A 25,947-nucleotide genomic window follows, 5' to 3' on the forward strand; every position below is an offset into this window, starting at 1 on the left:
GTAGACTAGAAATCAAGTATATAGTTTTGATCAACTAAACTTAACAAAAAAGCTTGAGATAGCAACGCTTGCAAGTTCGACCAAGCAGTGCTCTAACATTCCTAATGTTTTTTGGTTGAAAATTCCTGTAAAACCATCTGGTCTACGAGCCTTCTTACCACCCATTTGAAAAACAACATTAATTCGTAATTTCCTCAGCAGTAAGAAGGGAATTCAGATGAGCATTACCCTCAATAGATAACTTAACTAGGAGATCTTGAAGGACTATTATGCTACTAGGTCCTGGGATGTTAGTAGACTCAATAACCACTTTGATGATGCTTTTGTTGAAAAAATTATCACCAATCCCTTAAGCCAGATATGCACTCCTGATAGGAGGGCTTGAGAACTTTTAAAGAATGGTAGATTTACCTCTAAATCTGCCTACTTGGGACTCAGAGGACTTAGGTCCTCCCCTTGTAGTATCCTTTGGAAGTGCATTTGGAAAATTAGAGTCCCTCATAAAATTCAAATCTTCACTTGGAAAGCTGCTATAAATGTTATACCTACTGTACCAGATGTTCTCATCCTAATGGGTTTGTCATGCATGCTTTGGTTATTTGCCCATTTGCTAGTCACGTCTAGTCCCTCACTTCTCTGTGTGGCAATACTCAGGCCTTTATTGATAAATTTTTCATTGATTGGTTGATATACTGGTTAGTTGAACCTGCTTCTAAGCTTCCCGATGAAGCTCAATGTTTTTTTGTCACTATCCTTTGGTCTCTTTTAAGTAGTAGAAATAATATGTTTTTTTTAAAAAAAGGAATCATACTTTGCTGTCTTATGTAGAGCCAAATCCATGCTTCCGACTAGGAAACCTAAGCTTCATATCCCTTCTTTTATCTCTATTGTTTACCTTGACAAATGGATGCCCCATCCTATAAGATGGATACGATGTAATACTGATGGTGCCCTTGGATAATGGTACATGCTATATGATGAGAGACTTCTCCAAAAATGCTTCCTTTTGTGCTTCAATAGTTTCTGAAGTTGAATCTGCTGAAGAATCTGAAGCTAGAGCTATTTGGGCAGTTTTGAAGAAAGTTGTGGAACAGAAGCTTACTCATATCATCATTGAAAGTTATGCTTAGGACCTCATCAACCAATTTTCATTTAAAGAGTTTGATGGAGATTCCAGAACGGATGTTATCTTTAAAGACATTCAGTTTTTTTCTTATAGTTTAAAAGCTTGTCTTTTTACTTTTCAACTTAAAATCTGTAACTCTATTACTCATGAGCTTGCTCAATGGGAAAAAAACAAACAAGTCTTCTATGTAATGGTATGTGCCTCCAATATGGCTTATGCCTGTTGTTGAGGGGGATAGCTTTTTTGAAGGCCGTTGCTCAAAAAAAAATAAAAATGCTCTTGCAGGCTGAAATTTGACGTCAGTGGGGTGAAATTATCCTACCCAATTTTGAATATCCCGCCTACGGCTAAGTCCTATGGGCTAGATTAGCAGGAAAGTATTGCAGTTCAAAAAAAAAGTGTTGTCTATTTGTTAACACTAGTTCTCTCTCCTAGCATGTGCTCGCAGCTGAACTAGCAGCGAGATAATAGCGATGAATAGTTCAGTGCTACAAAAATAACTTTTTCGCTGGATGGTTCAACGCTGGGTAATTTATTTTTTGATATGACGACTGAGATTTAAAGCGCTGAACCAAACAACGCTGGGCTGACGTGGATTGCTAATCTAGCTGCTAGATTAGCGCTCTCATAGAATTTAGGAGGTAGTCCTAGCTGACGTGGATTACTAATCTAGCTAGATTAGCACACCATAGGACGCAGCCTAAGATAAAGACTAAAACTTCCCCTTTTGTTAATTTTTTTTGAAAAATCTGAGCCTTCCGTAACCTTTACAACAATCAACGGTGCGAACTGTCGATCCGTATGAAACTATGTGCACCAATCATACTCTACCAATGCCCCTATATAAATAACCCAGCTCTCTCCTTCCAATTTCACATTCTTATTCTTTCTTTCACACCAGCAAACAACACCTTCTCTCTCTATTCTATCTCTGAAAAACATTTTATTTTCCGTTCAAGTTTCCGATCAAATGGCGCCGAAAGCAGCAGAGAAAAAAGCAGCAGAAAAGAAACCCGCTGAAGAAAAGAAAGCCGAAAAAGCACCAGCAGAGAAGAAACCCAGAGCTGAGAAGAAATTACCAAACAAGGATGCTTCATCAACAGATAAGAAGAAGAAGAAATCAAAGAAATCAGTTGAGACATACAAGATCTACATCTTCAAAGTTCTGAAACAAGTTCATCCTGATATTGGTATCTCTAGTAAAGCTATGGGCATCATGAACAGTTTCATTAATGATATCTTTGAGAAACTTGCTGCTGAATCATCCAGATTAGCTAGGTATAATAAGAAACCAACTATCACTTCTCGTGAGATTCAAACTGCTGTTCGTCTTGTTCTTCCCGGTGAATTGGCTAAACATGCTGTTTCGGAGGGTACCAAGGCTGTTACCAAATTTACCAGTTCTTAATTCATTGTTTCTGCTTTTTAGGTTTTAGAAATTGAGGGTTTCTTTTGTTGTTTTAGTGGTTTGGGGTTTAGGGATCTGGGTTTAACATATGTAATTAGTATGTCAAATGTATGTGATTTCAATTTCTAATCCAAATATCTTGTTAGCATTTGTCCTAATTTGTGGATGTGAAAAATCAATTGAAACCTGTTTGCATATCTGGAAGTGTTGATTTATCTGATGTTACTATTTTTTCATAGTTTTTTCCAAAGTATTTTTGATGTAAATTAACACAACTGTGCATTATAGGCTACGTTGGATGGATTTTCTGTAGGGGAATAGTGAACTGCTAGTGCTTTGATCTTATTTGGTTTCCTCAGATGTAGTCAGAAAAATGTTATCAAGACATTCACATTTAAAATGGGAGTGCAGGTCTCATGTTAGTTTATTCTTAAACTCCAATTTAGACAAATATTCTTGTAGCATTTGTTATTCATGTATGGATGTTTATTGTCTCTGATTCATGTGTGGTTTTGGTAGGTTTTGGCGCATGTGACTCAAGTAAGAACAACACCTGTTTAAGATGCGGCCTGCGGTTAATGAAAAACCTGGTACACTGAATTTCCTAGGAAGACCTACTGCATCATCCTTCATTGTTGCTTCTCAGGCTACAATGCCGTTTCAACCTTCTCAGCCTCTCTGATTGGGGTAGAGAACTCTGCTTATGCATCTGGCCGGCCAGCACAACACAACACTTCAGTTCAACCCGGTCTTCCTCGCAAGGCTTGTCATTTGTTGGTCAACAAGCTCCTCTTCCACCCTTCCCCTTCCATCCACAGTATCAAATCCCTCAAGTAGGACCAGTACCTCATAGTGTAAACCCTCCTCCCCATTCTCCATTATAGTCCTCATTTCATTCACTAAATCCACATGTGCAAACAGTTTCACAGGGGTATCCATGTGTTGGTGAAGCTAATTATGTCCCTTCGGTTCCACCAGTGCAGCCTTACCCCTTTTCTTCTCAACAAAGAGGTTATAGACCACCTTCAACCCAAGCTGCTTCATGGGAATGAATTCTGCAGGGCCTTCTGTTGGTGTTTTTCAGAACTTGGTTGAGGATTTCAGTTCACTCTCTGTTGGAACTTTTTCAGGATCAAATGACCCAGGCATTGATTCAAAAACATTGCCGAGGCCACTGGATGATGCTGATATGGAGGGGAAGTTTTCTACGGAGTTTTATCCCTTCAGTTGCCATCCTAGATATCTACGACTTACAACAAATGCTCAATCACTGCTTTCGAGGAGGCATTTGCCTCTTGGGGCAGTTTTGCTGATGGGGTTTGTAGCATTATGAATTCCAAAATAGTCATTATTTTTTCGATTTTGGGCAATCTATGTGTTTCGTTCTCTTTTATTAATCGCTTAATATATCTTATATTTATATTGAGCCTTATTGTTCAGGAAGAAGTGCCCACAGTTAACCTTGGACCAATTGGAACTGTCCATTGTAGAAAGTGTATTTATGTGAATCCTTATGTTCTGTTTTCTGAAGGAGGAAGAAAGTGGCGTTGCAACATCTGTAATTTGCTTAATGAAGGTTGGTACTAAGTATTATCGGTTTTGTGTTGATGCAAATAGACCAAATTAAGGAGCCTTTAGTATATATCTTGCATATAGTTGCTGTACCAAAAATATACATGAGTTTGTTTTCCTCTACTATGTCTTGCTACTATTTAAGCGGTCTTTTCTGATGAAGTTGGTTTCATTTCCATGAACTTACCATGGATTGCAACAGGATTTGTGATTTCTCTGTGGTTATCTTTTGGTACTTCTCTCCATACCGACTTGTAGTTCTGACAATTTTGCAGGCCATCATCCTGTGTATTTTCTTTGATCACAATTCACGATGTAATTTGGTTGTTGTAAGAGATCCTTTTTCGCCCAACTCTATAGTGGTTTGACACTAGGGAATATTTTACAAAATAATATGGTCATAATCTGTGCACATCAATGATGTGGTGCCCTAGTAACTGTCTCGCAGGCTATCCATATTAGTCTATGGTGCTTGGAGTTGGATGTGCTTAGAATCCCACTTATTCTCAAAGACTAAAACTGTCTTTTCTTTAAAATGCATTATGCGAAATTTAGTGTCTAGAAGTAAATATGATGAGATTGAACAACTTATTAATAGAATTCCACCGCGGGTAATAAACAGCAAACCTCTCGAGTCACTAATTTGGATTGGGAGTCACCATGAATGCTTGTTATGTGTCGACCAACATTGGACATAAGCCTTTGAAAATTCCTCTTGGGATCACAGTCAACTTATCTAGTCTTATTGTTCAGGAAGAAGTGCCTACAAATTGGAGTTGTCTGTTGTAGAACTAGAATGAGTTAACTCTAGTACCCTTCAGTAATCAATGCGCTATGCTGTGGCCTGCAAGTACATGTTTTTGAACTTTCTTCACATATCATCTCCCTGCCTTCGAAATATTCTTGGTACCCACCTATAATGTCTTAGTGATTATACTTAATGTTACGATATTTTTGATAGTCCCTGGGGAATTTTTTTCCCAAGAAATGTACTGTTTGTTAATTTGTGGTTTGCATTCCTTTGCTTTTTGCAGATTTGGTTGCTACTAGAGAGAGTAGAGACTGACTTCAATAAAGTAATAAACCCACAGTGGTTGGTTTTTGGCGCTCCTGTTTTACTGGCATGTAATGATACTCCTTGCCCTAACAATGGGTCAAACATAAGCCGTATACTAAACTTTGCGGCACCTATCCTCTCAGTAACGTCTTTCAAACCAGTGTTAGAAATATCAAGTTATAACTTTCTGTTGAGAGTGAGGCAAGACGCAAGATCTGGTTTCTCTTCTGGTAAACGACTTAGGTATGTATGATTTGATTACTGCAACTGATTTTCGTTTTTCCTCTTACCTTATTATCCCCTAACTTTTGTCCTAGGCTTTCGAATTGCTGTTAAAAATTATGTTCTGTTTTGCTAATGCATGATCCAGTCAAGTACTGCTGATTGGTGTCAGTCGTTGAGTTATGCATCAATGTTTGTACGGATTTACAATTAGTTATGATGTGCTTATTTTAGTATTTGTTGGCTAGATGCTGTGCCTTGTAACTTTGTTTGCAAGTACTGGTTCTATTTTATTTATTTAATCTAATTTCTCAAGTGTTATCAACAATCGGGCATGTCTGTGTTTCTGCCCTTGCTATATTTAGCTATTAAGTCGTAAAATGATTCCATTGCCAAGCCTATATGTCCATTTGATTGCTTCTATCCTAGCCTGTGCCTCCATCCCATGCTGACTTTAGGCCTTGTGCTGCAAAACTTTGACCTCCCTGCACCAACCAGATGACCACCTTACTACCATAGCTATGGTCCCTGCATAAATATTACTATTCCATTTAACTGCGATGATGATCTTTATGTTTCCAAAAGATGGAAAGATCCAGCATTTGTCCTCAGGTAAAGTCCCTGTGAGTTGGTTGAATGGTTGTCTTCCTTGATGTTCAGCTTCCATTCGGTATCTCTGTGAATTGAGCAAGTTTACTGGCTGTTGGTATCATGTCTTGTATACACTTGTATATGAACAGTTTGATTCTAGGTGTTATCCGAAGGTTCCAAATATTGTCCCAAGAAGAAACATTTGGTGGCTTAAATCCCTGAATTGCATTGTATAAATACTTTTTATTGAATTCACCATTAACTGCTAAGCTGCATCTTGGCTTATCTTCGCTAGGAATGTAACTTAGCAGCCTCTTATGAATACAGAATACTCATCCTGTTGATAATGATACCCTCTTTCCCACCAACCTGCTTGGCATGTACATGATAAAAGTTTGATGTTTGCAGAACTTCCTTGTTTTTTAAGTTTTATTGCTAAGGATATGTACGCTCTTTTCTTTTATGTTTTGCAGATGCAGATTTAGTTCGACATCTCTTTGCAATGGAGGTAGTTGATTCCTTAAAACAAACAAGAGATTATGATGCCAGCAAGCAGCAAACTTGAAGACTTCCGCAGGCGTCTGATAGAGTGTAACGGTAATTACAGTTCACTCAATATTTGGAAGGAAATTCGTAAGTCTGACAACCCAAAGATGTATATGGAATATCTGTTTAGGAATAAACAGGCAAGACTTGGTAGTGCAATGAAAAGAGCACTTCCCTGGAAATTCGAGGCTAAGGATCAGCCTTGTACAACGATTAGCGATGGCAAAAAGACCAGGAGGAAAGATGCGGAAAAAAAGAACAAAGTATGGGAGATCAAAAAAGAACAAGTACGAGACGCAGTATGATCTTGCCACGAAGCCTCCGATGATGGAAAAACAAGACAGCATCATAAAATTAACCGACGCCGCAATCCTTACTAAGGTAGGAGCGCAAGGTGGAAAGACAATTATTGGTGCCCTTGAAGCCCATGTAAACGGCTTCATATTTAAATGTAAAATACATGCATTTCAAGGTTTCCGATGTAACGACTGATAAAAAAAAAAAAAAAAAAAAGGTTTCCGATGCAACAGGGGGTTAGTCGTTTTAAGAGTATATGTTTGCCAACTAAACACACTCTCTTTCATCCTCCGATGACGTGTCAAGCGATTGAGAGGCTATTTTTTTCCATGGCTAGAAACCATGGAAACTCTTCCATTCTTACTTCAATCCCTAATCCGATTGCAGAATCCTCTAATCCTGCTAGTTTATCAGAGGCAAACATTGGGTTTGGGGATTTTCCTCCTCTGGGGGTATTAAAGACCCTAAACCTAATTCAACTTCAGATCCAAAATCAATTCCAATTTTGAAACAATCCCAGTCATTAGCTATGCTGGTGTCTTGGTAACAATAATCTTCAAGTAATCTCATCAACCAAGCTTTCTTTTGATGAAGCCAAGGAAATTGATGGAGTGGCTACCGCCGTTTTCAGTTCAGGTGAACTCAAATCACACTTTTCTGATTGTGAATCTTATGTAGTAGGTTATTTTGTTGGGAAAAATCTTCAATCTCCTTATGTTAAAGAAAGCCTAATATCTCAGTGGAAACTGAAAGGTGATTTCTCCATGACTATTCATGGAAAACAAGCTTTTTTTGTTCAAATTTGCTAAGAAGAAGACAAGATAAAAGTGTTAGAATTGGGTTCTGTTTTCATAGCTAAGAAACTCTTTCTGATTCGTCCCTGGTCCATTTCTCTAGAGCAAAACATGGATGCTATTACCTCAGTTCCGGTATGGATGAACCTTAGGCAGGTCCCTCTTTATCTTTGGAATGAATTAGGGTTATCTAGAATTGCTAGTATTGTGGGCACTCCAATCATGACTGATACTCCAACAACGTTGAAGACAAGGATGCCATATGCCAGGGTCTTGGTTGAAGTTGCAGCTGATTGTGTTTTTCCAATTGAATTGCCTATTCAAGTGGACAATGTACAACTTGTGGTGAAGGCCGAGTATCCTTGGAAACCTGATGCTTTCTCTCACTGCAAAACCTTTGGGCATCCAAGTGCCAAGTGCTGCTTAGTTCCTAAGACTAAGAAAAACTTCTTGCCTCCTTGTTCAACTCCGGTTACTACTGAAGAACTAGTCGCTCTAAACAATGCACAGTTGGTTGTTAACATAGAGGATAAAGCTGAGATTACTCAAGACGGAGTTGAGAAAATCCCTCTAGTGGTACAAACTGTTTTGGAGAGGGCCCCTATACCATCTGAATTGCCTATTCATGAGATATGGTTAAACCAAAAGAAGAAGAAAGCTGGAAAAAAAAGGAGATACGACTATTCAGGAGCCTACAGAAGTTTTGAATACTTATACCATTCTTGACTCTGAACTTCCTTTTGCAAACTTAAGCAATGAAGACAGTGTGATGGAAAAGACTCCTTTGGATGCTGACGTCGATAAGAATGGAAAAAAAGAAGAGGTTCTTGGTGAGTGGGTTTCTTACAAAAGAAAGAAAGGCGTCTGCAAAAAGAATGTTTAAAGTGCAAGCACCTCATCGTATGATCCCGCCATTCCACCTGGTTTTGAATCCCATAACAGGTTTCATGGAGTTGAAGAAGATGAAGGAGAGGTAGGAATATCCCAGGTAGTTTCGAAAGATCCTAAGGTTAGCATCGCAAAGTCGTCTTCATCAAAGCCAATTGTTGGAATTGGGTATGAAACCCAATGGTACAGGTATGGGTACTCTCACAAGTTTAAAAAAGAAAAAATCACGTATATCTAAAGTTGATAACAAAGTTTCGGCTAATAAACTAGTGGAGTTTGGTTCTTCATGGGGCTTAGAATTTCCACCTCTAAAAGCTAATCGTGAATAAATGTTTAGTGATCTTGCAAAAAAATCACGCTTATCTAGATATAGAAGATGTTGACGAGCATGTTAATTGACAATAGGCAGCGGTCTTTTTTGTTTCGTCAATATGGTCTTTGTTGTGGCTTGAAGCTTTATTTTAGCTTTATGTTTGTTTAGTTGTTTTTTCTGTGAGCTTTTAGCTTTATGTCAGTTGTATTCGCCAGCACACGGCTTGTGTACCCTTTAACGTCAATTAGGATTTTTAAAGATATCTTGAGAATTTTTTTTTTGTAAGGGATTTGGGGAGACTCTGAAAGTTTATTGATTTTGGGGGATTCTCTGAGTGATCTTTAAGAAATCTCTCGAGTCATGGAGACAAAAATATAAAGAAACTTTACCTCGTACAACTAATTAGAAGAAATTTGTTTTTTTTTCAAACTTTATAAAATTAATGTATCATAAATAATCCATAGACTTAATATAAAAAAAGAAGAAGAATATAATCAATGAAAAGTTATAAATTTACATGTGCATAATAGAAATTGTGGCCATTTTGTCAACCGAAAAAATAAACCAAATTGAACATGACCGCAATGCATGGTTGAGATCCTGTATTACGTGGAGTTTTTAAAAGATAATATTTATTATTATTTAAAAAAAAATGGGCACCTAACTCAGCTGGTCATCCCTGTTTCCCAAGGTTTCATGCGTTCCAGGAGGTCCCAGGTTCAATCCCCAATGGCATAATATTGCAGGAATTAACATGGAAGGTAGTGTTTGCTTGCCCCTCTTGTGACACAATCTCAGCCCCCCCTCCCGCTTCGGCTCTCTTGGCTAGGTTACCCATGAGTCTCGTTGGTAGGTTACCACGGCAACCTGTTCAATTAATGTAGTAGTATGTCGTTGGAGCTTAGGTTGTTAGGCTTCCAACTAGTTTCATGTAATAATCCTTATCCAACAACATACATTGACTTTATTATAATTAATTTGGTTTCTTATTATTGTTTATTTGTTTTATTTTTTTAAATATCCAAAAGTTTCCCCAAATATCACCTACTTTGGAGAGACTTTTTTAAAGCTTTTTATGGTATATTTTCACTTAAAAGTCTCTAAAAGTCCTCCATAACCTAAAATCATTGATTTGAAAATCCAAATCCAATAATAGAGAATTCTAAAGACTTTCAGAAAGTCACTATGCAAGAACATAAACTTTTGAAGATTTACAAAGATTCCCTGTCGACTAATAGGAGATTTGGAATGTCTCTAAACTTTCCTATAAATCTCAATTAACTGACCCCGTAAATGTAGCTCTTTTGCGGGTCGCAGACGAGAGGATGCTACCTCTATTGCACTTCCACTTGCATGACAACACCAAGGTGGGGAGAAAAAACAAACAAAGGATATCCAGTTCCATCTGATGATGACCCCGGTGGAACGGAAGAGACCTGATTCTGATTCAGCTATGATCGAGAGTGAGAGGCAAACGGGGGCCGTAACGAAAATTTACAAAACTTTGTGGAGAAAATTGGTGCTAAATTGGGTTGCCAATTCCGGAAGCTAGATTTGATGGGGCTTTTCTTGTTGGAACTAGTAATCAAAACACGTTTACGATTAAATTAACTGATATAGTTATTAAGAAATTATGGGATTAATCCTAATATATTAGTGATGTACATGTGAATCCTATATTTTCGGAGTAGTTGGCAGTTTTGAATCTAGGAATATATTTCCTATTACAACTAGGAATTACTGTGTTAGTGAGTTAGCTGTTTAAGAGTTCAGTCAAGATTGTGATGCCTATTTAAAGGCTTTTATGTTAATAAGAAAAGTGTATCAGAGTGTTAAGCAATATAGTCATATCTCTCTCCATATATACTGGTCTTTGAAATTTCTACATTTGGCATCAAGAGCCAGATGATTTTCCGACAATGGCGAAGGAAAAAAAATGTTTTTTTGTGAGTTTACAAAAAATTGTTTTATTTTGAAAAGGTTTTTGATTTATTTTGTGAGAAAAGTATTTAGAAATATGGTTTAAGGGTTTAAAAAGGTTTGGTTTCCATCAAAAAAATAAATTTTGAGGTTAGAAAGCACGAGTTTGTAGTTGTGATGGTAAAAATTTGGAAAACAAGGATTTTTAACTACGAGAAGAAGAAAAAATCCTACTAATTAGGTCTTTGGAAGACAAGAGTTTCTATTGAAGGAAAAAAAAGTTTTTTGAGAACCTTTTTTTTTATATAAAATATATTTGATCACAGTTTTTGTTGAGCACAAAATTATTAAGATTTTTTTTTTGTTTAGATCTTTTTTTTGTTCAAAACATGTAGAAGGATTCTAAAATTTGGTTCAATAAACGTTATGTTAGTCTAATTATGTAGGATGTTGATCGGCTAATAATGATGATCATGTTTTTCTAATTTATGATGATGATGATGATGATGTACGACGAATGATGATGATGAATGATCGTGAAGACGATGATGATAATAATAATGATGATGGCAACATCAAAACAAAGATGTTGATTTATGATGATGATGATGATGATGATAATGATGATGATGAAGAAGAAGAATGATGGATGATGCATTATGAAGATGATGAATTGTACATGTTTGAATTAAGGGAAGGTATTGGAATTAGTAATCAAAACACGTTCATGACTAACTTAATTGATATAGTCATTAAGAAATTATGGGATTAATCTTAATATTTAGGATTAGTAACGTATCCTAGTATTTTGGGAGAAATTTGTAGTTTTAAATGTGGGAGTATATTTCCTATTAACTAGGAATTAATGTGTCAGTGGGTTAGTTTTTTAAGAGTTCAGTCATGGATATAATGCCTATTTAAAGGCTTTTATGTTAATTAGAAAAATGTATCAGAGTGTTAAGTGATCTCTCCATTTATATTGTTCTTTGAAATTCATACATTTTTACCCTCAAAGGTATCAGCCAAATTTTTCCTGACTTCATTATGCCTAGTTGTGCTTTTAGAGACACCCTTCGCTGTGTCTATACTAAGCGACATTGAAATTGTGAATCTATCGAACCATATATCTGAGGAAATTATCGTGACTTTTATATCTAATGACTTCAAGACTGAGAGTGTGCTTCAAATCTCAATTCCCTTGGAATCAGTTGCCCGCTTAAAGGATAATCTTAACTTAGTGGGTGTGGTCAAGTACTATGAGAACAAGCGGGATCTGCCCTGGCAGCCAATAGTGGAGAAAATCATAGATTGCCCGGAGACATTCATCGAAAATGGTAGATGGGAGTCGTATGAACTTGAGTATAGTGCTACTTCTGCCTTCTATGGGAAGAGTTTATCCGAGACCCAGACTATTTTTTAGGCGAAGAAGAATAAGAAAAGGGAACCACTAGAGGAGTGAATATATGTGTTGGGTATTTAGTATCAGGGGTGAGGATAAGAGAAAAGTTGATCTTATGGGATCTTTTTGTTGGTCACTGAGTAGACCACTAATTTAGAATGATTTTTTAGGGACCATGGTTTTTTTGAGGGAACCATGATTTTATTAGGCCACCTTCCATATAGTGATAAGGAGTGTCCTAAAATGTTGAAATGACTAACATATCCTTAACCTAATTTAATTTAAAACCAACGTAATAACCACCTATATAAATATAACCACCACCGCCCACTACCGCCGATTACCACCACCACCACCACCACCTCCGATTATCATCACCACCAACCACCGATTACCACCACCACCGCCGCCCACCACCGCCGATTACCACCACCACCACCTCCGATTATCACCACCACCAACCACCGATTACCACCACCACCTCCTCCCACCTCCACCGCCACCGCCTATTTAAGAAATGTAACAACATCAATGCAATCACAATTAAGTTCGGTTACATAATAATTTTATCGAGTATAAAAGACGCCAGCCGCAACCTGATTCTGCCATGGGACCACTCCGGAGGTATTTTCCAACAAACCCTTCACTTTAATTTGATTTTGATTGCTTCAATCGAATAGAAATCATCAAAATAGGGTTTTAATAGGAGTTACAGAGCCATGTTCGGTTAGGACGATTTTCCAAAAAACCCTAGTTTACTAACCGAACTTCTTGAATATGAAGAACACGAAGAACAGTTCGGTTCTATTGGATTTAAAACTAAGTCACCGAACTCTCTGTTCGGTTGTTTCGCAAAAAAATTTGAAACTACAAAGTAACCGAACTCCACCCTTAGAACCGAAAAAAAAACAAATCCAGTCTAACCGAACTATGTTGTTGTGGCCACTATGCTGAGTTCCAAAATAACCGAACTTAGCCAATAGAGTTCGGTTTGTTCGCAAAAACTTTTAAAACTACAAAGTAACCGAACTTAGCCAATAGACGCTGGAACTTCACATTTTTTTTATTTGTTAAGTTCGGTAACTTCACAATTTTATCGCAGAAACCGAACTCACAGTTCGGTTGGTTAGCTGTTAGGTTCAAGTTTGCGAAAGAACCGAACTTTGTAAACTTATATACTCTTATATTACGTAAAGTTCGGTTAGATAAAAAGTGCATGCAGTTTGCGAACCAACCGAACATAACGCTGTAACTCCTAGAAATTCTATTATTTGAGAGTTCGGTAACCTGCATGTTTGGAACAAGTAACCGAACTACACTTTCAGATGAGTTCGGTTACTTTTTCATCTCACGGGGCAACCGAACTAAAGCTTCAGATGAGTTCGGTTACTTGTTCTTCATATAAAGTAACCGAACTGTTCAAAATCCAGTTCAAATCCGGATCATTTTGAAGATTAACAAATATTCTAGGAGAGGATTGAGATGAAGAATCAGATGAGTTTTCATCATTTGAATACTCAAACTTAGTGAATTGGAATTTTTTTTTATTTTCCATGTTTTTCTCCTTCATCTTCTCTAACTCTACTCTCTCAATAATTCTACTCAACTAATAATAAACCCATCTTTTAATTTAATCTCACTAATTGTTTTTAACTAAATCATTTACTAATCATAACCTAAAATTAATTAAGAAGGTAGATTAGGTATTAAATAAATAACTAGATATGGGATGACCTAAAATTACTTCTAATGCCTTTACCCAAAATAAAACCATGGTCCCCCAAAAAAAATCATGGTCCCCAAAAAATCGTTCTAATTTTATTGTCTCCACTAAATGGGCCGACATTCATACATACGTTGTTTTCTTAAATCTTGCAGAACTAGCCCACCGTCCAAAGTTAAGCCAAATGGTTTGGCCTCCTAGTAACCTGATTTGCTCCCCGAGCAGCACCTGATAAAATAAGGATATCGTCATAATCCTAGAATGCATCCCATATATCTTGTATTTCTTATTTTACCTCTCACTATCTCTTACTATCTGGGTTACATAACCATTTGCGCTAGAGGAATACACTCGAGAATGAAAAACTATATTTCATATGCGTTAAATCAAACAAACTTTAAAGTTTTCAAACCAACAATGATAAAGTAGTGAAGTTACATCTTAAACAATAATGAATAAGTTCTAATATCATCTAGTATGTAATAAAACAAAAGAATTGCCTCAATAAAAAAAAATCATGTTATTTTCCAAAGCACACAAATAACAACTGAAAAACACCACTAACAATCCAAAAGAAATATACATGTTATGATTCAAAAAAAAGTGTAAATGTTAGGACCCAATAATGAAGAACAACGTAGAACCTGTGATGTATGAATGATGGGAAAAATGTCAGGACTCAGAACTCATAGTTTGTATTTTTTTTCCGAGACAATTGTTTGTAGTTAACAACTTTATTGGATGGTCGAACCGTGTTTATTGAACATTTTGAATTCGAAATCCTGTATTCCAAATCTTAATTGTATCCATATAAGCACTAAAGTAGTTTCTTCATATAAAGAAATTATATTAATCGATTAATTGATTTCACCTACTGGGTAACATTATACATTCTAGGAATTTGCTCTACGTAATACGAATTGAACATCATTCTATGAATTACAATATTTGTTTCTTACATTTATGGTGTTACATTTTAACTTTAGCTGTTATTTGATCTTTTCTTCATAATTGGTGTTTTCAACTTCGTTAATCCTTAAATGAACACGTAAAGAAGAAAAGCCTTTTCTCCCGTTTCCAGTGAAGTCACTAAGTGAACCCTCCATTTTTTCACCTGCATACTTTTTCGTTGATTTGAAGAAGATCAGGGGTATAAACAAACTTCTCTTTTCTCTTCTTTCTTCTTCTCCCCAAATCAAACATTGAAAACCCAGCTTCTTTCTTCCTCGTCCCCAAGTCAAACCACGTACAATATTCGACTCCTCAGTTCTAAAGATTTCAATTGGATATTTTAACAAAACCCCAGTTGAATTCTTAGGATTTCAGTTGAAATCCAGATTCCTTTTCTAACCTAACTTTACAGAGATTTCACAATTAAATTAAGGCTCGAATGCCGATTTAGAAAGGCATGATTTTTACGATTCAAAAAACACCGAGATAATATGGTATTATTCTCAACATAGACTACTTTGATGAAGAGAAATTTTTTTATGCTTTCACAGATTTATCTTGAATAATATTTTAACAAATAAAAAGCAACCAGGAAGAACTGAATTGATTAAAATGTGTTATCTGCTTTTGTTATCTATTAAATGCAGTTCATCACTTTTCTTAAACACATTTTGGATAAAGTTGATAAACTACAAAGAGATTTTTTGTGGGATGACAAAGATAATAATAATTGTGTCTATACCAAAGCTTGGAGCAGTAGTTGCATTAGGAAAAATTAAGGTGGTCCGGGAATTAGAAACCTACATAAATAGAACCTCACTCTTATTAACAAGCTGTCCTGGTGGCTAATTGAAAATCAAAATCATCTATGGGTGAAGATTCTAAAACCTAAATATTACCCCAAAACCAATTGTCTCAAGAAATCTAGGAAAACTCGTGTTTCCTGGATTTTGAGTAGTATTAGAAAAAGGTATAAAGTACATGAAAAATAATCACATCTTACAAGTCAATTATGGTGCAAGTATTGATATCTGGGAGGATTTACGATTACTTGGACAAAAAAATCGGCCATGTCCTCTTGTTAAGGACAAAGATACCCCTCCCATTTGTTGGATCCTTTTTGGAACTAGAATATATCAACCGTATCTGAATACATTGGCCCCAGTACCATAATAGAATTCTTTCTACGACGACAAACATAATTGAATATGATAAGATTAAATGGAGATCGACTGTGATAGGCTAAGTCACAACTAATTCTGCTTGTAAATTCAACACTAATTATGAAAAGTATAATGATGTTGCACACTTTTGGAAACAAACTTGAAACCTTAGCATTATTCCTAAGATACAATTTTTTTGCTGAAAAATTGTACCCAAAGTACTTCATATGTCTAAAGAATTTGTCAGCATAACAAAAATGCTTACCCTTGTTGTTGATTATGTAACCCTGACATTGAGGAAGATGAAATTCATTTGTTTTTCAATTCTAATTTTGCTAAAACTATTTGGTTTTCCATGTATTTATCTAATATTCTGAGTTATATGCATAACAACGATATAAAGAAATAGTTTTGTGACTGGATGAATTTCCTGTTCTAAAATCTGTTAAATCCAAAATAGCTTATATTTTGTGGGCTATATGGAAATGGAGTCATAGAAATACAGTTACTTTTGAGAATATAAAGCCAGATACAAACAATCTTAGTTTCAAGATAAGCTTGGATCATCAATATTACCAAAGTGATTGCACCTTGAATAGGCACATAGGAAACAAAAATATTACTCAGGATTGTTCTAACGTTCAAGTTGAATGAATATATGATTTGATACTTATTTGAAAGACACTGACTTTTCTATGGGGTTTGCCATATACATATCTAACTTTACAGGTTTCAGAAGTTATGTCAGAGCCGGATCAGGATGAGTGAAATGCCCATTAGATACCAAAACAAAGGCTTGCACTGAAGCTTTTAACTGGATAAATGATCTAAAGATCTCTTCTTGGGTGTTACAAAGTGACTGTCAAAACTATGTGAGATTTAATCTCTTCACAATTGCATCCAGGACAATCTTTGGCCTGCACATGGGTCGGTTTGGCTCGGTTTTGGCCTCACCCACCACCCGACCCACTGATGGCGGGTAACAGAAGTTGTCACCCGCAACCGAACCAAAAACACAATGGGTAGGTTTTCACCCGACCCATTGTGACGGCGGGTTTGGTCGGGTGGGTGGTGGGTTACCCACCATAAAATAAAATGACATTAGTACATTACATTAACAAGGAACAGAGTTATTGAGTATAACTGTATAACAATATAAGTGTATAACAAAGTTGATAAAGCTAACAATAAAAAGGAACAGAGTTCAATTGTTCAAAGCTCAAAAGATAAAAGAGTGCATTACTATTGAGTATTGCGTACTATACTAAAGCCTAATATCATATAAAGCGACCAACAGCGAGTCGCTGCAAGCCTGCAAGTTTGTGGATGTTTTACCTCCGAATGGCTGAAATCCTGAAATAAAACGAAGTCTGTAAATTAGTTACAGTAACAAAGATGAACTCAGAAAGATCAAGCTACTGACAATGACCCTTGGGCCTTGGCGTCATTACCTTGTCTAAGCCAATAGGAATCAGTCATCTATGAGTCTATGACGATAGAAGAAGCAGCAAGGTCACTGAAACTGAATAGCTCTGCAAGCGAAATGAACAATTAGAATGAATGAAAGGGTAGATGAATTTATTGAAACAAGTAAAATAGCTCTGCAAGCGAAATGAACATTTTAGTTTATCCATCCACAACAACAGCAAGTACCAACACAAACTGCCCATCAGTACACCGGACAGTCACTGTAATTAGATGAAATAGTGCATGGTAGCTACGCGTGCTTTACAGTTTTATTGTACTTCTCTTACATCAACGTTCTAAATATAGGATAGCTAGATGTCCTGCCTGCTATTCGAAGTCTTGAAGTGAAAAACCCCAAAAATTCTCTAATCAGTACACCACCTAATCTGAGCATTATCCTTCTAGATACTAATACAAACACAATACCATAAATTGAACATTAACGACCTCAATATAGAACACAAAGTTTAGACAGACATGAAGCTTCACTACCAAAGGACCCCAATAACCAAAAGACCTCAATAACATAATGTCCAAACATAAAGCTTCACAACCCTATTTTTAGGTCGTTAACTTGAAAAACTCAGATGCAAAAAATGATTGCCCTGACCTATGCAAAAAAACTCAGCTTCATCATAATCTCAACATCCAAATTCAACTATAAGAACATATAAAATATCCTAATACTAAGAACATCAAGATAACAGACAATACACAGATCAAAGCAAAATTTGAAAAGCCAAATTTCAAGATTCTCAAACCATAGAAAACAGTATAACAAACATCAAACAGATAACTGAATTTAAGAAATCCAATTGATATGAGGTACACGACATTGTGACAATGCCTCTGACATGTTGATATAGAGATAACTATGAGTGATCTTCGGATTTCAAAAGATTTTTGTTATAGATTACTAACATAACAGGGCAGTTAACATAACAGGGCAGTTAATCTATTCACATAGCATGCATTATGTTTAGTAAACCATGTACTTTCATGTAATAAACATGCTGCAGTAAAACTCACAGTGTCATGAACAACAATAGAGCCAAGGAAAATTTGGACATACCAGACTCAGCAATATCAATCTCCTCCTCCTCGACTCCAAGGGTAGATGAATCCATGTCTATTGGTGTTCGTAACCAATTTTGTAACAAAATTAAGGCCTCAAGTGTCTTGGGCTTTAAGGATCTTCGAAAAGGATCCAAAATTCTTTTTCCGGTACTAAATGCTGATTCTGAAGCAACGGAAGAAACGGGAATAGCAAATATATCTTTAGAATAAGTGGCAAAATGTCAAACCTCGCAGCATTTACCTTCCACCATTGTAATATATCAAAAGTAGCATTTTCATTTGTGGGTGTGTAGATCGGTTCAGCCAAGTACCTTTCTACCTCAGATCTCCCAATGTCCTCCACATTACTCAATTGATGCTTTCGTTTATTCCTTCCCGCCATATACTTGGCCTTGCTAGAAATAGTACTTCCAAAACTCGAAGAACTTTGAGTAGAAGTGGAATTAGTCTCGCCCACAGATTCTGATGAAGATACTGCACATCTAACATTTTCTGCTTTATAAGCTGCAAACAGCTCCACAAAATTTTTCAGAACTTCTTCAACCCATTTTTCTACAAGTTTTTTCTTCATTGCTGGGTCATAATGCACAATTAAATCTTCAACAGTCACAAATAATCCATGTTCTTTCTCTCGTGGATCAAGAAGTACAGCCATAAACATCAACGAATTCATCTTTCGGTATGTTCCCCAATATTTGTTGTACTTGAGCAACATTACAACACCCATGTGGCTTAAAAAAGGGTCCTCATGTGTATTTTTCCATTCTTCTAATTCTTGACGAACAGTGCCAAGTTCCAATAAGAAAGAATGAGAAGTAACATAAGTAGAAGCTGAAAATGCAACAGTTGCTTCATAAAATACGTGTAGAAACTTAATCAGAACTCTCGCGTTGCACCAATCGTATCGTTCAGGAGCATGCACTTTTGGCCTGTTTTTTTTTCTTGGCTTTCCTGACAGCAGCAGAATCTTCTTCTTCAGTAGTATCAAGTTCTTCTTCATTGTCTAATTCCAGATCATAATCAGCATCAAGATCAACAGTGTCATCACCATCACCCATAATATTATCTGGTACTGGAATATCAAAGCAAAACTCTTCACAAAATGCCTTATCCAACTCACGTAGACTTTCAAATGCCTTTTCATATCTTTCAGCAGCAACAAGCATTAAGTAAGTAGAATTCCACCGCGTTCTCACATCTAATATCAGACCCTTGTTACAATCTATTCTTTACGACTCAGCAGCCTCCGTAAACCTTTTATATCTTGCGGGAGATTTCGTGACATATTTTACCACTTCCCTGATCCTGAGAAGTGATGTATGATACTTCTTCATACCGTCCTTCACAACAAGTGCAAGTACGTGAGCCGCACATCGAACATGTAAATGTTTAGCTCCGAGTAATGCAGAACCCCAACTCTGAACTCTCTTCCTCAAATAGTCAACAACAACTTTATTTGCAGACGCATTATCAAGCGTCACAGTGAAAACCTTTTCAAGTCCCCAGTCTAGCAAACATTTCGCCAAAGCCTCTCCAATATTTGTACCTTCATGGCTATCAATCAAGCAAAAACAGATAATTCTTTTATGTAGTTTCCAGTGATGATCAATGAAATGCGCAGTCACTACCATATAATTGTAATTCTGCGATGACGTCCAAGTGTCAGTAGTAAGGCACACTCTTATCTTGTTTGCTTTGAAATAACTTTTCAGATTAGCCTTCTCTGTCAAAAACAACTTGCACACATCACGGTATATTGTCATACGACTTGGAAGCTTAAATCGAGGCTCAAGATACTTACAAAAAGCTATAAAACCTTCACCTTCAACAATTCTAAAAGCCATTTCATCGGTAACGATAAATCTAATCAGCGCTCTCCTGCACGCATCTTGAGAAAAAGACACCCCAACCAACTGTGGTTCCTCTCCAAGCTTGCAAGGCTGGAAGTCAAGTGTTTGTTGTCCGTCAGCTCTAGCCTCATTCATTTCATTCTTATACTTCTGACACTTATCCAAATGATGTTGGAGATTAGAAGTCCCATGTTTCTTACCATCCAAATTTTTCTTACCAATCTTGTAATTAGCCTTTTTGCAATATTTACATTTCGCTCTCTCACCATTTTCATAAATATCATAGTGATCCCATACCTTTGATCTCTTCACACCAGCATTAGGATTATTATCTAATGTTTCACCTGCGGCACAAGCATGTGAAGGTTCAGAAGCTGGTGTAGATGAGCCAGCGGTACTCCCTGTCCCTGCTGATGGTCCATGCACTTGTACAGAACGCGGTGGACGTGGAGGGGGAGGTCCCATTTGTGATGCCACTCCATGTATAATTGGAAGATTAGAAGCAGAATCATCTTCTAAGATTTCAACCATGGTAACCTGCACAAAAGAAACAATTGAAAGTACTAACACCATACTGAATTGAACAAAATACTCATGACTTAGTTCAAATACCAAATAAATTAACTAGGTTGTACTAAAGAACTGAGATTGATTTAAAAAATCAATTAGAACTTGCTAGGTAATCAATTCAGTCCATAAACTTATAAAAATCTCTAAGTTCAGAAATTATACAAAATTTCTAAGTTCAGTCCATACAAACTTATAAAAATTCTTAAGTTCAGACCATACAACTTATAAAAACTTCTAAGTTAAGAGATTATACAAAATTTATTGAAGTACACCAATTTAATTCTAACATGTAGCTTCAACTGAGTCCTAGCGGTAGGGTTGCCGAAGGCCTTATGTTAACGACAGAAACATCCTCTCAACAAAGAGAGAATGAGCTACAAGTAGCTTTTGCGATTCACCGCTAGGACCATTTTTATCATGCTCAATGAGATTCTATCAAACTTCACCTAAACAATATAAAAGGAACCAAAATAAGCAAAACAGTTGGATATACCTTCTTAGTTTTCCTAAACCAACTCTGATTAGTTCTTCTTCAAACTCTAATGAACTGAACTTCAGTTCTTCAATCTTGACAAACCCTACCATGGAATAAAAAAAAACATTAGATTCAGATAAACAACAAACCATAAAATGGAAAGGACATATAAAAGGAACCTAAATAATCAAAACAATTTCATAGTTGGATATACCTTCTTAGTTCTTCTTAAACCAACTCTGACCAGTTCTTCTTCAAGCTCCAATGAACTGAACTTCAGTTCTTCAATCTTGACAAACCCTAACATGGAAAAATAAAATAAAGGGTATTAGATTCAGATAAATTGAGCGCTGCCTAAACACATAAATATTCAAGAATCCTTTGAATCTACTGATTAAACTCTTCATTACTGAGTTCTAACATAGTAACATCATACCAATTCATTCCAAACTGAAATTAAAAAACAACACCCTAAACAGATAAACCCTAAATTGAAAATTACAAGAAATCACATCATCAAAAAATTACAAGTTTACAACGGTTCCTAATCTTACCTTCCGTTATTGGTTTGCTTCTGGTGATGGCGATGATCCACAAAGCGAATCTGAGACTGAGCGAAGAAAAAAGAATGGAGTTGGAGACTTGGATGGAGATGAGTCTGTCTGAGAAGGAGAGAAGACTCAGAAGAGGCCGCAGAAGAGAAGGAGATTGCGATTAGGTTAGGTTAAGTTAGGTCTTTTACTTTTATACATCAATTCAACGGCTCTGATAATTCATCCTAGGTTAGATCTAAGGGTCAGGATCCTACGTTAGTTTTGGGCGGGTGGGTGGGTCGGTTCGGGTGACGGAAGTTTCTACCCGCAACCGACCCAAAATAGGTGGGTTCTGGCGTGCCTCACCCATAATCGACCCATGCCTCGGCGGGTTGGGTCGGGTACGGGTATTTTTGGTCGGGTACGGGTTGGGTCGGGTATGTGCAGCCCTAGGCCCAATGCATGGACTGCAAAACTGGAACAACCCCTCGTTGAATTTTGTCTAGGTGATGGTAAAACGATAGCCTCATCTAACCATAGGAATTCTACAAAACTGAAATACTGGCACCTCAAGAATCTCCTTTGAGAATTAGCCTCAATATTTCTTCCCAAATCCTTCCAATCCCATCACATCATCTGCACTTGAAGTATATAAATAGGCAACTTATTGCATAATATTTTGATTCTAAACAAATTTCACAGGTAATTTTATCATTGATATTCTGCAAGTTAAAATTAAATAATTTTTTTCAGTCATTACAAGTGCAAATATACTAGTTTGCGAAAATTACTTGTATTGTGTTTTTTAGAATTACCTCATCTTCGAGACCTGATGATGTTCCTCCCATCGAGCTTCAAAGATTGTTTATATTTGACTTAAAGAAGCTGCATCGATAATTTATATTGGGGTTAAATAGACAAGAGAAGTATAAGATATGAAGATGACAGTTCAACGGTAAAGAAGGATTTTTAATTATAGAATTAAACACATCTATACGATAAACAGATTTCGAAGGTTTAATTGAAGGGATTAATGAACCATGTAATATATCAAGAGAAATATCATATTAAATTTATTGAACCTCATGATTCTTTTTTTTGAAAATAATTTTGATTAACTGACAACATCCTTAAAACAGAAAAAAAAATTAAGTAAAAGTAAACAATTACAAAGACATTAGAGGACAAATATACAGAAACATGAGAAGACAAATATCGTAGAAAATGTATTCCTACAACATTGCTAGAGATTTGTACTTGATAATGAAATTTCAGTCGTCGGATGATTCTATAACTTCCTCGAGATGTGTTATTGAAGAAAGTATTAATTTCTGTTATTTTATGGATGTATCATCTCTCCTATAAATTTGGGCTCCAAGAATTGTTTATAAATAAAAGTTGGGGTTGGGGGAGGGGTACCTGTAAAGATACTTTGATTCATCAATGGGTAAGAGTTATTAAAGGTACTTCACGAGGAGAAAAAGATTATAAATGTGTACCATTTCCGTTAGAATTCCATCTTTATTTACATGTTGTAGAGGAATTGTATCCAGTCTAATATTCATCCATATATATTTTATTTGAATGCTGGTCTCTAGGTTCATCCTGGTCCAAATCAATTTCCCTGTTGATAAGTACAAAAATGTTACGTTTTATGTCCATGTTTATATTAGTTAGGACTCGATATTTGATCTAATGACACTATATTAGTGCTTTTACAGAAAGTACATGCAACCCTATTATATGGAGCATAAACAACTAAAGCATCAACTTTTGCGACAAAGATCAAAAACTGTAGCTGTCATGGTATTTCATATATCAGCCGCATTCATGGCCAGGGAAGGCAAATAGTGAAACAAAGGAATTGGTGCTATTGTTTATTACAAGCAGGTGAAGGTCACTAGTTGTTTGAAAATAGTGGGAGACGTGTCCTACTCTCCACTACATGCATCAAAGCATCTTCGTTTCTTATCGAAAGAAAAAGGAATAGGAGTTCTCATTCCCTATAGCAGCTGCCATTATTTTGTTTCGTAACTTTCATATACATTTGTTGGTGAACGAAGACGAGATCAAGATACAGATACAGATGGTGAATCAAAGATGCTGATATTAAATGGAACCGTTGGTACTTGAAGGTGCTACTGATATAAGGGTCTTGATGTCGGAAATATAGTTAACAGTGGTGGTGTTCAAGCCCTTCTCAAATAGTTCTGGTGGTTGAGTTCGTTCTACCGGTGGAGTTCAAGCTATATGTTGCCGATTGTTCTTGCCATTTACAGAAACTGGGGGTTGGATATATGTGGTTTGTGGCTGTGTTCTAAGGAGATGGTGATGCTGTGTGCCGGTGAAGGGTTGGTGCAGGTCAGGGAGTAGAAGGAGAGGTACTGACGTTGGCTAAATGGGGTTCGCTCGAAAATGGTGCCACTGGTTGTCGATAACAGTTGCTGGGGTTAACTGAGTCTCCCTGAAATCAGTTGGAAGTGATGGTCGGTGTATTGTTTGATTGCTTTGGGGTACTGTTGTTGCATCCGGTGGTGAGTCTGAGAAGGAGCCAGTGAGATGAAGAATACATGGAGCGACTGCAATGGGACACAGCGATGAGAGATGGCTGAAATTAGTTGCACTGGTGTTGGCTGGTCGGAATGGATGAAGCAGCAACGAGAAGACTAAGATTTGTACCGGAAAAGCTAGGGATTACACACGGAAAAGAAGATTGGTTGCCCATGGTGTCGACTGTTAGTGTTGAAGAAGAATCAAAGCTGCTGTAGTAATGAATTGTGGCAGTGGTGATTGAATTGGTTGAATTTTACTTTACGATGACTTCATATTGTGTTGTTGCCGTGACCAAGTGAAGAATGTACCGAGATTCGAAAGCGGCCAGGGAGTTGGTAATTCGGCCTGAATTTGGAAGTCAGGTTCGTGTGATATTGATCGAGTCTGGTGCTTTGGTTGAGAAGGAACTTAGCCGGACAGAATCTAGTTTGAATTTGGGAAATCATTGGTTGGCTGAATCTCAGTGGGTTATTATACCGGGCTCTGGGCTTGGCAGATTTGCTAGGTCTTGTTTTTAGACTTCTCGCAACTGCATACTTATGAGGAGAAAACGAAGAAAGAAGGGGGAGGTTGCGGCTGCTGAGCCAAAAACCAGAGAAGGGAAAACAAGCGAGCGGCAACAGGAGAAAAAGGGTTCGGAGTATTTGTCATTTCAATTCCATTTGCTTTGTTTGTTGTTCTCACTTAGATTCGTTTATGATTCAATTCCATTTGCTTTGTTTGTTGTTCTCACTTAGATTCGTTTATGGCTTTTGAGAAAGCCGCGTATTGTTAAACCTTGTAGTTAGGGTTTATGGTAGAAACCACTTGGAGCATGAGAATAATTTGATTTGAAATATTTATATTTTGGAGGCTATTATGAATTGAATATGATTAGTTCTTGAAATTATTTATCGATTTATCGAAATATGGGTTGTTGTTTCACCGGGTTCAAAACCTTATGCACGTAATTGGTAGTTTTGCAATTACATTTGTCTCATTTTGTTTGATAGTCCATGCTTGGATTCATTCCTTTGATGGGTTATGTTTAGGATAGTCAAATGATATTTGTGAACTAAAATTAATTTCGTACAATTTTCTCGCTAATACATTTTGATGGTGCATGCTTGGATAGAATCTTTTGATGTACTATGCTTCTCGTATACTAGTGATATTTGCGACCCTAATACATATAGTAGGTGATGTCGATAGAACAGACGATAAATAAATATTCATGAATTATGTTTCATTTCATTAATTGAATAGAAATAGTGGTGGATACTATAAACCCTAATTACCGACGTTCCCATTGAATTTTATTTAATAAGTTTAATTTTATTATTTCGTTTTACATTTCTCATTCTAAAAATCTCAAAAACCATTTTTCTGGTTAGTCAACTAGAGATATTGATTAGAGTATTTTCACCGCTCCCTGTGGGTTCGACCCGTACTTGCCTCTGTCTACTAGTTAGA

At 36.6% G+C, this 25,947-nt stretch overlaps 3 protein-coding genes across 4 annotated transcripts; 2 read left to right on the forward strand and 1 right to left on the reverse strand.

Annotated features, from left to right (window-relative positions):
- The first annotated feature begins 2,011 nt into the window (after positions 1-2,011).
- On the forward strand, positions 2,012-2,731 carry LOC113334166 (histone H2B-like). The gene has a single exon (XM_026580511.1). The coding sequence runs from the start codon at positions 2,097-2,099 to the stop codon at positions 2,532-2,534; it is 438 nt and encodes a 145-aa protein (XP_026436296.1). The 5' UTR covers positions 2,012-2,096; the 3' UTR covers positions 2,535-2,731.
- Positions 2,732-2,845: 114 nt separating this feature from the next.
- LOC113334167 lies at positions 2,846-7,035 on the forward strand. Of its 2 annotated transcripts, none has more exons than XM_026580512.1 (4): positions 2,846-2,945; positions 3,054-4,110; positions 5,141-5,406; positions 6,450-7,035. In XM_026580512.1, exons 2-4 carry the CDS (start codon positions 4,048-4,050, stop codon positions 6,490-6,492), a joined length of 372 nt encoding a protein of 123 aa, XP_026436297.1. In that variant the 5' UTR covers positions 2,846-2,945; positions 3,054-4,047; the 3' UTR covers positions 6,493-7,035. The 2 variants fall into 2 exon arrangements, 1 of the variants encoding a protein (XP_026436297.1); XR_003352583.1 differs by lacking the exon at positions 2,846-2,945 and having other exon boundaries at positions 3,056-3,851; positions 3,975-4,110.
- Positions 7,036-19,743: 12,708 nt separating this feature from the next.
- On the reverse strand, positions 19,744-22,790 carry LOC113334261 (zinc finger BED domain-containing protein RICESLEEPER 2-like). Its single transcript, XM_026580598.1, has 2 exons — positions 22,758-22,790; positions 19,744-20,901 (listed from the first exon to the last, which is right to left on the reverse strand). Exons 1-2 carry the CDS (start codon positions 22,788-22,790, stop codon positions 19,744-19,746), a joined length of 1,191 nt encoding a protein of 396 aa, XP_026436383.1.
- Positions 22,791-25,947: the final 3,157 nt, after the last annotated feature.

The sequence above is a fragment of the Papaver somniferum genome, unplaced genomic scaffold (genome assembly GCF_003573695.1).
Source record: "Papaver somniferum cultivar HN1 unplaced genomic scaffold, ASM357369v1 unplaced-scaffold_135, whole genome shotgun sequence".
Taxonomy (NCBI): Eukaryota; Viridiplantae; Streptophyta; class Magnoliopsida; order Ranunculales; family Papaveraceae; genus Papaver; species Papaver somniferum.